The sequence below is a fragment of the Falco punctatus genome (assembly GCF_963210335.1).
Source record: "Falco punctatus genome assembly, chromosome: 1".
NCBI classification, from domain to species: domain Eukaryota; kingdom Metazoa; phylum Chordata; class Aves; order Falconiformes; family Falconidae; genus Falco; species Falco punctatus.
In genome coordinates, this window is record NC_137580.1 from 20,681,032 (window position 1) to 20,697,096 (window position 16,065).

At 36.2% G+C, this 16,065-nt stretch overlaps 1 protein-coding gene across 2 annotated transcripts in view; it reads left to right on the forward strand.

Annotated features, from left to right (window-relative positions):
- Window positions 1–16,065, forward strand: part of PRSS12 (serine protease 12) — a 51,641-nt gene that overhangs the window by 14,112 nt on the left and 21,464 nt on the right. For both annotated transcript variants that reach the window (XM_080373555.1, XM_080373556.1), the window contains exons 4-8: window positions 871–1,021; window positions 5,375–5,553; window positions 6,214–6,355; window positions 7,334–7,530; window positions 10,646–10,787. In XM_080373555.1, the coding sequence (XP_080229681.1) occupies window positions 871–1,021; window positions 5,375–5,553; window positions 6,214–6,355; window positions 7,334–7,530; window positions 10,646–10,787 (811 nt within the window). The remainder of the gene's footprint in view (window positions 1–870; window positions 1,022–5,374; window positions 5,554–6,213; window positions 6,356–7,333; window positions 7,531–10,645; window positions 10,788–16,065) is intronic.

Genomic DNA, 16,065 nt, shown 5'->3' on the forward strand with positions numbered 1-16,065 from the left:
TTCTACTGCATCTAGCTTTTTTAAGTAATTACCAAAAAAAAGGCTTCATACTAGTGAAATAGTAAGATGAAATTGGAGAAATACTCTTAATTTTCTTTTGTTAAACCAATAGATAGATGAAATAGTAGCATTAATTTGTTGGAAGGCCTATGCAAAAATTAATCACTTTTTAAATAATTCAGATGTTAGATATGGTGAAACTTTAAAATTACCTTTTTAAATACTAGAGCAATTTTTTTATATGGTTTTAAGCTGTTTCCATTATTATCGCTTTATGCAGAAGTGACGCTTTCAAGACAATTTCTTGCTGGACCAGAAAAGGGTAAATGATTTGAACAGACTAAAAAGCAAACTGTATCTCAGAAGCAGGAAGGGAACAATACTTTAACAGTTTAAGTGAGACTCCACAGTCAATGACATTTCACTGCTCTGACTGGAATTACCAAAGGAATGAGAAAACAGGAGGATGAATTTCTCCTTCTGTGGCAATGAAAGAATTTTTGCCTTTTACTTCAGATTTTACCCTCTGGGACCAAGCCTATACAGAGCCAGTTTTACTTGTAGAAAAGCAGCTCTACTGACATTGTAGGATTTGGCCTTACTGCCCTAAGTATCTGTGAATGCTCTAACACTTAAGAAATTCAAGATCAGTAAGATTACTTCTCTGCATAGTATTCTTCAGCTACTGAGCGTGGAGCTTAGGAAAACTAATTTCTGGAAAGTTTAATTTAATGTTTTCCATCTAAGTAGAAAAAAATAAAGCGTGGCTCTTGATGTCAGAAGAAGCATTATCCCACCTTTTTTCTTTAGTATGAGGGTAATATTCTGGGAAAGAAGTGACCTTTTCCTATATTCTGTGTTTGATCACAGCCCCTGTCTTTACTCCAATCCGTCTGGCTGGTGGGACCAACGCTCATGAAGGAAGAGTAGAAGTCTACCATGCTGGCCAGTGGGGCACTGTCTGCGATGATCAGTGGGACGATGCAGATGCTGAAGTTGTCTGTCGGCAGCTTGGCCTTGGGTTTGTTCTCCTACATACTTTCTACTCCACCAGCAAAGCAGGAGAGTTAGACAGATAGATATATAGCTTGGAGTTGTCAAAAGATGCTCCTTTAAAATAACATTAATACTTTGAAGCAGTAATTAAGTTTATTTCTAGAAGGTTCAGGTACAGTGCCATTACTTTCAAATCCCCGGAACTTTAACTACTAGGATCCAGTTTTCAGTGTCATATGATAGGGGCAATTTTGGCTGTAGGACAGACAGAGGATGTGTCTCAGAATAAATGCTGGCTTTTTAGTGAAAACACTATGATTTCAGTAAAGTTTCAATCAAAAATTGTAGGTAAAGAAAAGGAAGTTGCTTTGAGTGTTAAAATCCTTACATCCATTTTACTGGAGTCTAACGGCCTCCTTGCTTTGGAGTAAGAGCACTGCTTTGTCAGAAAGGATATGTTTTTTGGCATGTCTGTGAGAATCTCTCAAGATTTGTTTAAGTCACAAATCTCTGAAGTTTATCAGTCTGCATATACTGAGCAGAGATCTGTTTGAAGTTTTGACAGATAAGCTTGTCAGTGATTGTGTCTGAACTAGGCATGGTCTTTAATACAGTCACGAGCTGCAGAACAGGATTTTCTTGCTCTCCTTCTGAGCAGCCAGGGGTGATTTTGATACCATACAGAAGATAAGTATTTAGTATGTCAGGAAAGATGCTGCAGAAGTGGGAGGCAAAGAGGAGAACTCCAAGATCAGAGAGGAAGGAGATGGGGTCAATTGGGATAAAAAGGCAGGTAAGTTGAAGGAGAAAGAACTAGGTGCAAGATGCAGAAGAAGATTCTAAGATGTATCCCAAGAAGGGGATTATGTCTGAGACAGGCTGGATGAGAACTAAGCAGTCAAGTGCAGAGGAGAGTGGAACAGAACTCGCCTGTTCAACCCTGCTGGGATTATGATGAATTAGAAGAAGTGGCATTGCAGGTAGCAAGCTTTGTGGCTTTAATGGTGGCCCCCATTCCGCTTTTGAATGGGGCCACTATTAATAAGTTTGGGGAGTTACTAAGCTATGCTTTACATTTATTTCTGTATACTAATGACACATATCATGCTCTTAACCTTCCTCTTTACGGATTTTACTGAAGCATTTTATTACTTATATTTAATGTTCAAAAACTGAAGTTCTGAGATGCTTCTAATTTGACTTGTTTTTTGGAGTAAATGAATTGTATTAAGATGGTGCTAAGCCTTTTTGAAATATGTCTAGACGTTTACAGAATTTCTCAAGTCATCAAGATGTCTTGACAAACGTGCTCATTACTGCGAAGTGAAATTTTTCTAACAGTGGCAGCAGACCAGTTATGAAGTAATAAAAATCATCTAAATTTGCATACTGTTAATCCACTTGAAAACATGCCATAAATTGTAAAAGTAAAGTATCTCAGTAAGTAGCTTCCTACACCCTTTCAACGTTTCTGAAGCGTGCCTATAAAATTTCAGAGTATGAATCTACCATTAATAGGTGACAAATAATGATAATTTATTTTATTATTTGGTTTCATAAATACTTTTGCTTGATACAAATTGCCCTTGTGTTAGTAATGGGATGTGTTATCTCAGCTTTATTGGAACTCCAGAGAATCTTACTAGATTATAGTATAATTTGCTTTCAACATTCAGAGTGGTCAAGCATTTTCTCTTTGACTTCAGCCAGCTTCTTAATGAATAAGGATATTTTTTCTAACATTTTCTATGTATGTGCACCAGCATCAGAATTAAAAAAAATACAAGAAATGGAAGCTATGTACAAGAATTTTGGTTTTGTGCAAATTTCGTACATATGGAAATACTACTAAATAAAATTATTTATCTTATACTTATAAATGTTCCAAAATACAGTCATCCTTAAAATTACCAATACACCAGGCTTTCTGTAATAAGCCTATAATATATTTAGGGTAATATTGATAAAAATAGGTTTCCTGAAAGTAGGGTCTTCAGTCCATATTTATTAAATTCTACAAAAATAGCCTGAAGTGCTTGAGAACTCACTAAGCCTATCTTGGTACCTCAGAAAAATACACAGGAAAACCAAGGTTGTTTTTTTTTTAGATGCTTAAATATAAATGGGACATCTAGATTTGAAATAAGTATTACCCTTAGTGTATCCTATGGATTATATTTTCTTAGTTTACTATACAGTCATTCACAATTTAAACCAGTTCGAAAAGCAGCTCTTTATGAAATGTAAGAGGGGGAGTACTTGGGACTTTTCCCCATTACCAGCACTGCAAAATACAGGTTTTCAGTAAACTAACGCTACATAGAAAAATGCATGGTTACTTAACAAACTAAATGAAAGAATAGTAAAGGCAATCAGGAAATGTTTGCAAATTTCAGGGAAAAATATCATTACCAATCTATTAAAATTCTTCTTGGCATTGCTAAAGGAAAAATATGAGAACAAGATATATGCTAATATGGTATTTGGAATTAGGAAGGTAATTTTGAAGAAAAGGTAATGTCTAAATAAAAATTTCTCTCAAAAATAAAGTACTAACTTCAGACTGAAGTTATGTGTTTAGCTAAAATGTTGCTTGCTGAGTGAGGGTACTGTTGGTTTGCTTACCTGCTTCTTTGAAGCAATTGCAGATTGTAACTTTTCTCCCTGCTGAGTAAGACAGACCTGCTTTTTGATATTTTCCATGTTCACCACCACCTGAAGAAGCCATCTGGTCATCAGTGAAACAGTCTGAAAATTAACAGTGCATTTTCAAGATTAATGAAGCACATTAGCTTGAAAATATTAAAACCAAACCGATTTAAAACAAAATGAAAATGCAAACCAGATTAATTTACCTTTTTTGTGTACGATTTTATTTACTGAACACTACCATCTACACAGTGTCTACCATGAATTTCCACATCCTTCCTTTTTATAGAACTATTTCCGGATCTTAATTTAATTTTTGTCTCTAACTGTTATTTTTCCCGTACCCCTTTAATGTTTATCAAGAATTCGTATGATTTCTAATTGTAACTTTAATATTGTTTTCCTTTTTAAAAAAAAGGGAGAACAGAGATTGTTACATAGTTATACAAAGCACTAGAAATGAAATCCAAATCTAGCTAATTCCATACATGGATTAATGAGTCTGTGCCTTAAAAACATGAGCTACTGCAACTTACATTAAAAAAAAATAATAATCACAGCAATGTACTATTTTGACACGTAGTCACAAAAACCTGTTAAGAGTGTGAATGACTACATCTCGAAACAAAATAGTCAAGACCTGTCATGTTTTCAGTGTAAGCTGAACATACCATTCCTGTTAGGTGTTACATGACAGCATATGGCTGGTAGCGGAAAACTCTCTTTAAAGCAAATGAAAAATTAGTTTAGAGCCCCGCACCCAAACTGCATGTTATTTAATTTAAACTAATCCTTTAGATAAGTAATTCATTATAGTGAAAAATTTAGCTAGCAATTTCAATCTTACGAGTTGAAAAAGAAGACAGATATTGAGAACACTCCTAGAAAAAAACAACTGGCTATACGAACAGAGAAATAATTGAGTGGAAAGAAACCAAACCATGAAAAACATTTACATATATAAGAAATCGTATCTTAAATAGAATTGGAAAAATCCTGATAGATTGAGTGTTAAACACTGCAGAATTTCTGAAGTGCTGAAACAATGGAGTGTTTTCAGTTTTCATAGGTTTTTGTGCTCAAAATCCTCCATGCTGACATAAAGACTATAACACACAAGGCCAGTTATTGGTCTGCTTTCTCTTCTCAGTTCTACCACTGATAGGTGGTATGACGTTGTCAAGTCACTTAAGATCTCTTTGCCAGGGTTTTTACGTGACTAAATGGGGAACAATGACTTTTATCTGCCTCATCTAGGTATCTGAGATTTGATTAATGTGCTTTGAGGAAAACAGATGAAAGCCACTGTAGAAATATGTATTGAATTATTTTTTTACTACATATAAACATTAAATGAAAATTAAAATTAGAATTGTCATACCCAAGCTGTACATCTATAATTTTGGCTAGGAAAATTATGCTTAGAAATCAAAAGGGGCAGAAAAGGAAAATCTCATAGATACGGAATAATAGAATGTAATGTTCTAAATATGTTCAAACTGTGGAAATGCATGTTTAAGTCATTCCATAGGCTCAGCTGAGACTGGAGTTGCCTGTAGAACCGCATCACACTACATGACATAACTCAGCCTACACTGTCCGCTAGGCTGTTTAGGCAGTCCCATCTGCTATCCTAGAAGGTGGATATGCAACATTTTAGCTCTTCCCACTGATTCCAGAGGCTCTCAGCTTGCTTGTTCTTGACGGGGTGTTTGTTACATTTCCACAGGGGTGTTGCCAAGGCGTGGAGCCAGGCTTACTTTGGAGAAGGTTCAGGCCCCGTGCTGCTGGATGAAGTACAGTGCACAGGAAACGAACTGTCGATAGAACAGTGTCCAAAAAGCTCCTGGCGAGAACACAACTGCGGCCACAAAGAAGATGCTGGCGTTTCCTGCACACCTCTCACAGGTAATTAAATTACCAATAATTACACAGGAAAACTAACAAATGCGGAGGTCACAGCTCTATAAAGAGAATTTTTAAAGTTTGCAGATGCACAAAACCCCCACTGTAATAAAGTGTTCTCTGGCAGTATCAAAATGAACCAGCTGTTGGCTATGGAAATTTTACAGGTACAGAAAATCTCATTATTCAACACAGAGCCTTGGTTCCTCAGTAACATGCTAACTGCTGTTTACTATGGGGGGCATACCTTAACTGTGTGTCACATCTATCGATGGCACTAAGCATTTCACCATAAAAGCAGTGCGAAATGAGAGATTATACAAAGAAAAACATAAGGTATATATACAGTGAAATCATATCATCAGAGCCCACTCCTGTGGACTTGGCATGTAAAGCTTGGGGGATCAGTATCTTGTGCTGTTCCTTCTGCAGTTAAGCAACTGCATTATGCAGCACTGCACAGGTGACAGGGTGCATCACAGCATTTCTTTCATCTTCTCATGAAATGACAACTAGTGATCCACACTAGATTTTTAGTAGTCTAATGGTCTGATCAGATGTGGTAAATGCAATGTTATTAATTTTGCTTTAGAACATTAATTGGACCTGAAGTAAGAAAAACTGATTCTTGGTTTTGTTTTTCCTTCCTTGTTAATGACACAGATGGTGCATTAAGGCTAACAAGTGGGAAAGGCAGCCACGAGGGACGCCTGGAGGTCTATTACACTGGGCAGTGGGGCACGATCTGCGATGATGGGTGGACAGAGCTGAATACACAGGTGGTTTGCCGCCAGCTGGGATTTAAGTAAGATGACCTGGTATTATATATGACTCTCTGACTTGACAATGATGAAAATCATTTACATGAATCCTATATTATTCAAGAGCCTGTTTTTTTAATATTAGCTGAGTGCTTCATAGAAACTACTGAGTTAAAGCCCATTAAAACCTGCTTCCTTCAGTCTTGAAGAGATATTTATAGCCTCAGTTTACACAGAATAAAAAGCTTCAACTGTGGTTGCGATTCAGCAGCCTTTATTCACCAAGTTCCTTCCGATCAGCTTTTTAGCTAACTGAGATCAATGCATACACTAAGAGAAAAACTGATTTGTTGTATTCTATTTCGCCTATAAAAGTTTGAGTCTTCAAAATCTTTGCTTGTTGAACAGTCATTAAAAATCACAGACCTTTTCAAGGTTTAATTCCTTCTGGATCTAGCTGAGAGAAACCCACAGTCTGGCCCTGGAACACTGTTATGTATTGAAAAGCATATTTTAGAAAAAAGTCCCATTAGTTTCATGCATTCACTCTTCACTACTTTTCCTACTGACTGTGGCTACAAAGATACACTCTCATCACTAGGTGATTGTTGTCTTGGCTTCAGATTATAACAGCTCACAATCAAAAAATAATTGTCTCATTTTCCCCCAGACTATGACATTTAAATGTATATATAATTCTAAGAGTATGCTTTAAGTCTCAGTGAGAGTGCCATATGCTTGATTGAAGGGAGGCCTTAATCAGAGGTATTACATTCTGAAGTTTATATTAATGTTAACGGTAATTCCTTTAAAAAAAGTGACCGAAGCAGCAGCATATCGTGCTGTCATTGAATTTTAAGCTAACTACCTGCTCTGTCATGGTTTCAACACTTGTTTACTGTTACTACATGAGAAACCTTTATTTCTTCAGAAATAATTTATTTCCTTTCTAGAGCTTAAGTATCACAATGCCCTTTGATCACTGTGGCCCAAACCATTATGTACACGTATGTGTCTTGCAGGTACGGGAAAAGTGCACCTGAGAGCTACCTGGGAGGAAGCTCTGGGCCCATCTGGTTGGATGATGTCAGCTGCTCAGGGAAGGAGACAAACCTTCTGCAGTGCTCAAGGAGAGAGTGGGGAAAGCATGACTGCAACCATCAGGAGGATGTCAGACTCGTCTGCCATCCAGATAACGACAGCCATAAACTCTCCCTTGGTAAGGCATCTCTTTGGTAAAGTCACAGTATGAGTATTGCAGTGAGTGCAGATCTGAGCAAAGTACAGTATACTTAAGGATGCTAAAAAACTTAGTATTTGGCAGATGTGTGCAAAGAAGGTACAGGAAGGGGAAAAAAGCTCACTTTTCTCCTGAAGATCATAGGAAGCAATCAAGCTTTGTTTAAAGGAACGTAAATAGCCAGAACATTAAAGATCAACATAAATTTGTAAGGTAACAAAGTCAGATTCCAGAGATCCTGTTCTCTCAATCTTCACCAGATTTTAGATCTATTCAGCACTTCCTAATGGCGTACCTCATTTCACTCAGCACTCTCCATGTTCTAAGTAACTGTCTCATGCTATCAAAAGCTGGAGATGTACCCGAGCACTGAGGAATATATATCAATATTATATCCTCCTATGGCCTTACATGCAGATAATAAAAAAAAAGAACTACAGAAAAATAAAAGTTCAGAGATAGCAAGAAGGAAGGGTGAGAAGCATGAAATTATTTCTGTATCACTATTGGCTATCATTTGTATTGTGCCTGGGTGAACAGGCTCCACTTGCTGACCGGGACAGGATGATACTACAAACAGATCAAACAGACAGCTCCAATGCCAAAAAGCCTACACACTTGAATGAAAAGAAACACCCAAAACCAAAAAACAAAAAAAAGATAAGAAAACAAATGAGAGAAAAATACTACTTACATAGTGGCATTGTAGAACAAAATACATACAAATGAATGCTAAAGGTTCCTAAATCCACATGTGGATAATTAAACAAGAATTCTGCCTCTCAGATACGTACAGTAAAAAATACAGGGTAACACGGGTTGTTCAGCATATCTGAAAAACAGTTTAACTTAAAAAAATCTGTTACATACAAAATTTGTAGCTTGTCACTAAGTAGCCTTTTACAAAATTGTTGCTGATATTCTTTAGTTCACCCAAGTATATTTTAGTCAATTTTGAAATTAGATTTATAACTACTGGAGTTAGGATTCACAGCTTCTACTGAAATGCAATAGATTTGTACGCCTGGGTGCCTGATGTTCTCTGGAAAACAGAGACTGAAGGTCTATCCTGCAAACTAAGGCATGGATTTACTGCACGACATTGCTACCTGTTACAACAGTCAGCACTTCTGCATGTACTTTTCTACTCTGTCTTCATAGTCTTTACAGACTTCTGACCTCTCACAATCCAATGGATGCTTTATGTTGCAGTACAGTTTTATTATGTGTAGATGATGTCAAATCATATTTGGGAGAAAAAAAATTCTCAGACCAAAAATAACAGGAATTCAAATCATGACTGCTGTCTTGACAGATGCAAACCATCTGTGCTGCTTTGCTCAAATTCCTATAAAATATAGTCTTAGCTGAAGGAGGTCTGGTTCCGTTAAATGCATCCATATGGTAACATTTTCACATGCCCCCATTACCAAAATGTTGTATTAATTTTGTGCTCATAAATATATGTATATATATTCTAAAACACAAGATGACAAGATAACAATGAAATAGCTGTACTGTATCATTAATATCCCATGCCTCTAGTTGGGTAATATAACTATAATTTTTGCCTAAACCATACTCTTCCAGAATAACACATCATTTCAACAAGAAAATGAAGACAGTGTATCTTACATTTCCTACAATATTTCTGATTGGAAAGTGGACAAAGACTCTATTGTTACCATTTACTTCCCAGCATTTGAAAAAGCCATTTTTATCCCTGTAAAGATGAATTCAATGGAAAAATACGAGAAATCAGTAGATTATATAACTTGAGGAAATACAGACATGAAGCAACACTAAAAATTAGATAGAATATACTACAATAACTACATTTGTTTAAAGATCACAACAATGTAGCTAAACAGAAAGTTGAAGTCAATTCATGTAACTGTCCAGACAATATAAATTCCAGTATAAACAATATCCTTTAAATGACATCTAAATCTAACAGACTTTAATTTTGTTTTCAAATCTTTCCTCTCTTAATTAATAAATTAGGCCAGATTTAACTAGCTCTGATCCAGAGTAAGGTTTGGTATACAAAAGTTATTCATAACCTAAATTAACCTTAATTAAATATCAAATGCAAATGTCTCAAAATACTGCTTTATTTAAGAGCATGATTAAGTAATTTCTCGTCCTTACAGATTTAGAAAAAATGAGGAACATGCTAGAAGAATGAGGAACAGTCTTTTCAATTACTCTAAAAAGAAACTCTCATTACTGTATTAAGGAGTATGAAATATGACATACTGAAAGATGTAGAAGGTGATTCTCACTTAAACATTATAAAGACGCTTCAGAGGAATTAATAACTGTTTTAAGGCTACTGGCATTGCCTGCATGAACACAAGTGAGAATCAAATATATACTTTGCCTAATGATTCAAAATTTAACTACAGGCCAAGCACTGAATGAACCATGATTAATTAAGTCTGACTAACCCATGTGAGATTTTGTATTATGAACATATCTGAATAAGCAATGAACTTAAATTGCTAGAAAAATAATCACACATTAGTCAGAATAACATGCTGTTGAATGCCATGCTACCATGCAAAATACACTACAGAACAGCATGCATAACCTTAAGTAGGAACTGAAGTTCAACGCAATATTGGACTTTTTTTGCTGAGGCAGTGGTTAAGAGGAGTGGTAGCAACCAGTTTGAGAATGGATTTAAGATCTGATATAGTTAAACTCACCCATAAAGTTTGTGCAAGAAATATGTGGCCGGCTTGTATGGTTATCGTATCAAAGAAATCTTGGGTGTTTTCTGCTGTTGGGGGGACAGTTATTCTGTGCCCAATGCAGTCAAACTCTGAGCTATGCCACATATTTACATGAAATCAAGGAACTAGATGAACTCTGAAGTTCAAAATACAGTAGTATTTTCATATTTGTCTTGTAATTTGTACAAACTGCTTCCTTTTGCCAGCCAGGAAAAGTATGACTGCTTTAACAGCTGGTATTAGGCTTGTTCAACATAAACATCAGTTGACCCTATATACTGAATGTGATGAAAATGACTTAAAGTACTAGTTCTTGCTTCTGTTGTTGTGAGTTGACAGCTGTAATTTATTCCCAGGTCCTCCCATCAGGCTGATGGATGGTGAGAATAAGAAGGAAGGACGTGTAGAGATTTTTATCAATGGCCAGTGGGGCACAATTTGTGACGATGGATGGTCTGATAAGGATGCAGCTGTAGTCTGTCGACAGCTTGGCTACAAGTAAGAAAACTCATTAAGCTGTTTCTTAAGTTATCTGTTTGCTGTTTCTAAAAATGTTAAGTTTCTGCAACCCAGTATCACCAACATATGTCTGAGAACATTATACATGCCTTTTAAATATTGTCTGTTTGACATTCTTTTAGAAAAGTGTATTTATACTATTCATGTAAGAAGTAGTAAGGCTACATCTTCAAAAGCAGTATTCATTAACTAGCATAATTGGGAAAAGGTTTTTTAATATTCAAAGGCATATCACAGTCTGACTGACAACTGAAAAGCAAGTTAATGCTAGTTATTAAATGGGTTTTTAGAAGTTAAATATTCCAAAATACTAAGCTATTGACTAAATACTATATTTGACTTGTCACTTATGGTGCTACATCTCTGTATGATAAAAACATTTTACACCATTTTTTTAATTACTTTTTTTTTACACTTAGTTGCACTAATGTAACTGAGAAGATAGTTTGGTATAGTGTATCTGCTCTGTGCTCTTTGCCACTCTTCCTGTTCCTAATTTACTTCTTTCACCTTCTGTTTTCAGATTTCTAAACACTTTTAAAGGCTAGAGTGAAAGTTCCGATTTGGAAAAAATGAGGGAAACTAATATTAACATCTCGAATACCACAGATGATTGCATATTCTGTGATCTATGTAGATTCGCTGTTTTGTTTCTAATTTTGTGTGAGAGCTCTGCGTTTCACCATACTTAGGGACAATTTTCATTCATGTAACAATTTTTATGTTGAGTCATCTTTACACAACACAGAAGAACTTAAGGAGTTTAAATTGTAGTGTTTTAGTGATTTGATGTAGCAGTATTCATAGAAAAACCTTGGGGAATTTAAAATCACTTTTTCATTACATTAGCAAAGAAAATACAAATATTCAGAACCTAGACTTGGTTTACCACAGTTTACTGAAATTGTCTAGAATTTGGCTAAAGTTTCAGGGTTAATGGTTGTATTGATTCAAAAAGCTATTGATCCGTTTTCATTGAAAGGTGTAATTTTGCATATTGTTAATATATATCTTTTGTGAACCTTAACAATGACTGTGAAAACCTTATAGGTTCTAACACAACTGTTAAAATTTGTGATGAAATACAGCAACAGGTCAGTGTCCACTGTCACAAGGTGTGCATATGATGTCTGCAGAATCAGATGTAGGCACACCAGCTACTGAATTCCTAGTTTCATGGGCATTTTTTTCCTTCATTTACTGATCTGGCTTGACTCAACATAGCTTGAAGATTTGATAAAATTGTTATACAAAGGATTACAGTTTTTGCCTGCGTGACAGTAATTTGAATAAGCTCCATTTAATATATGAACAGACCTGACAGGACAAAAACACCCTCTAATTAAAATCACAGCAATGTATATGTGTCACTTTTGAACTATGTCCCTTAATCAGGCTTATGTCACTCAAAAGCAATTTTTTTTCTGGATACCTAAGAGCAGTAAAGATATAACAAATATAGGGCAGACATATAAAGAGCAGAGCTAATATAAGCTGAAACAGAACACTAGTGAAATGCAACTAGAAACCAGTGAAATGTTTTCTCTAAGTATATCTAAAGAAATCTGAGCTTAAGAAATACAAATCATGTTATCCGTTTGCTGTACCTAACAATGTAAAGTTTGTGCAACCAAATATCAGGTTATGTCTGAACACATAATAGATGCCTTTTAAAAATGGGCTGGGATTCATTTAGTAAAGTATACTTCTAAGTAGTAATAGACTGGCTTCAAAACTACAAAACCTGACGTATTATCTCCCACTGAATAATTTGTTTAGTCCACTTCATCCTCAGCCTCTCTGGCTTTTTATGTCTCCCTCAGATGATCAAACTCAACCACTTATCCCCACCTTCCTTTTTTAAATCTCTGCAAGGACGGACAGTTGGCTGGATTCTCAATTTGTGTCATGTCAGAACAGGGGTTTAGGATTATAGGATACAACATGAGGTGGAATTGCTTCTGGGCCTTCGAGTTCATGAACAGATCTTTTTGATTCAGTTAAAATTATATTCAGTGGTGACTTGACTGTTCCAGAGCAAGGCTGGGGCTTCTGGGGTCATGCACCTGAGCCTGAGGGTTGATGAATGTTGTTTCTTTAGAAATAAACACATTATGACCTTTTCCTGGGAGGAATTCAGAAAGCACCCAATACTGAAGTTGACATCAGTTTTCATTAAGACTGATCACACAGCTGAACAGTGTCATTCAACTCCCTTTACAATGCTATGTTAATTCTCAAGTCTTTCTCAAGGGAATTATATCCCTTGGGAAATTTTTTTTCACACATTTGTTATTACAAATGGGAGAAGACACTGCCTTGAAAGGAAAACTTATGTAAGCAAAGGTTAAACACTGAGAAAATGGACTGTTTTCCCTGCATATATTATTCATATTGTTAATGCTTATCTGTACATTCATTTTATGAAATCCTGCTCTGGGACATTCTCATGCATTTGCTAGGGTTCATTCTGAGACTGAAGTAAGAAAATCCCTGAGTTGGCAACATCACTAAGTTCAGAGGTGTCATTAAGCCAGTTTGTCAAATCCATTATGAATGTTAGAAAAATGTAATATAAAAAAACATTAGAAAGCAGTCCTACTAATTGGCTAAAACCAGTCATGAAAACATAAAAATAATTAATAGCACCCTAATCAAAGTATATCTGTAGCAAGGTAAACACTAAGAGAATGCACACCTTTTCTGAAGTACTATGTGATTGGGTTTAACATACAGAAGTATTTTGCTAGAATGAGTAAAGAGCAAAGGTCAGTTTTAGAAGCTCTTGCATTATACTGAATTAAGCGGCCCAGTAAAATTGGACCCTTTTCATTTAGGACAGCCTTATAAAAATGCACATGCATGCCACCCCCTATGAACAAATACACCCCTACTACAGGGGAAAAAAAAAAGTTCTAGGGTAGTTGGCCATGTATATTAATCAACTGCATTTCCTGATTAACAGTCTTATGAACAATAGTAATGCTGCATCTAAAGAACTCTGCATGTTACTGTGTATGGCCTTGTGGCTGAGGAAAGCTAGGGGCTAAGACCTGAAGCTTCCCTTCTCTCTAGGGACAGACCTGAACAAGCAAGAAGGTTGATTCTCTGAGAGTCACCTGTGCATAAACAGCTGGCCTGGAAAACACCAGTTAAGGGGGACACACATTTGTTAAGGGCAGGCCAAAACCAATTGTAAGAGCACACTCCAGCATGTAACAAACATGTAAGACTTAACACTTCTACATTTAGAGCTCTCTCAAATGAAATAATTTTCTCTTTTAAGCTGCACTCCTTGCTCTAGATCATCATGATTTTTACATTTGTTTCCCAGTAGAAGTTCTATTTAAATAGTGGGGGGTGGGGTGTTAAGAGTGGGTATGGACACACCTTTCATAGCAATTGTCAGCAAACTGAGATTACTGATGCATAGCAAGAAATAGATCGCTTTCATATAAGGTAGGAAAAGTCTCTGCAGTCCATGTCCCTTGATTCAGTCCACATCAATGCAGGATTGCAATCCATGCACACCAAGTTCCCTCCTCCATCTTTGTGTCTCTACATCTCTTTCACCTGAAGTAGTTACACATGCGACCTCAGAGATGTCAGAGTATTCTTTGAGATTTATCTGGTAAGCCAGTGGAGGCAGTGCCCTTTTAAAGTAGCTGATAAGAGTCAGCAGAGACACATCTATAATAAACTGCAATAAATACTTCCTAGGGAAAGGCCAAAAATGCTGTGGTGATTCACAACAAAGTACTTTTCAATATTCCAAGGAACTTTAGAGCAATACCATAAAGCAGAAACTTTGGTTTTTGACACAGAGATACCAAAATCAGGTAAGAATTTGGAACGAGCACCTGTAATGTCTCACTGTTTTGCAATAGCATACACGGACACATCAGCTGCCCACAGGTATCAGAGCATTGGACTTCCTGTAGTTACTTGTAGTCAGAGTATCATTCACAAATGAAAAATATTTGTAGCAAGAAGAGGCTTAGCGCTTCTGACTGACAAGTTAGATCATACTAAACTCATTAGGCAAAGATTGTCCTATACTGGTTCCAAAGTCAGTTAGGGCTTTGGATTATCTGGTAAATACATGCTAGCCATGGAAATTAAAAACGTGTAGGACAATTGACCTTGTGGTATCATCTCTGTCGAAGTTTTATATGCTTCTCTTTCCTGGCTTTTTACAATTCATGCATTCTAACCAACATTCCCCACTTAGAAAAGCTGCCCACCTACCCTTCAATATGTAGTAAAAAAATTCAAAGAGGCAAGGCTTTCTATGTTCTAGTTTTAAAAAGGAGAAAGCTTGTATGTATTACTTTCACATTTCAATTAGATATGGGCAATTCTGGGCTGGGTTTTTTGAGTTTGGTCCAGCCACTTCTAGTATGATGAAGCTTTGAAAATGGTATGACAAATCAAAATTCCTCTCCAACAGAGAATCCCTAGCTAATGAAGGGACATAAACTATGCCATTCTCACCTCTCTTCCCCAACACTGCAGGTATTACAATAGGTATAAAAATGAAGTGTAAAGGGAGAGGAATACTTCCTTGCCTAATACCTTTTTATTGTCAAACTCTCTACTCCAGCATTCCATTTTACATGCAGTTACCCTTTTGTACACATAGAAGTACTGCCCTTTACAATATGTAACTATAACATATCGTTTAAAATAGAAACCTATGATATATTGCAACACTTTAGTTATCTAGAGTTCTGTATATTCTTATCACAATAAATTATCAGTTAATCGCTCTTAACTGATACGTAAACTTGTTCAGACACACCTAGGGGCAGCTGTGGCTTCCTGCCCCACTTCCCTGTATAGCTGGCTGGGTAGTCTCGCAATCATAATCCTTTCTGACTCTTTAACCGTATACAACAAAACATCTATTTATATATTAAGCAGCATTATCCAAAGTAATTAAAATTAATAATCTATCACAAAAGTTACCAAACGAGATGCTTACATGCACAATTAATGTTGGGTTTTTCATTGTGTTTGTTCATCCACCCCCCTCACTCGGGAAAAAAGTAATTCAAAAGAGGTCATTCAATCAGCTGACACTGTGGTCACTGCCAAAGCTGCATGGCACTATGTGCAAGCTATAAGGATCAGGGCTTCAAACCCTAGTAAAATGTCCTAAGCCTGACATCTAAATACTTGATACGTATCCTTATACAAGCATAGGATTATCATATTGACCTTCTTTGTAAAGTGCCTTGAGGCCTATGTATGAACA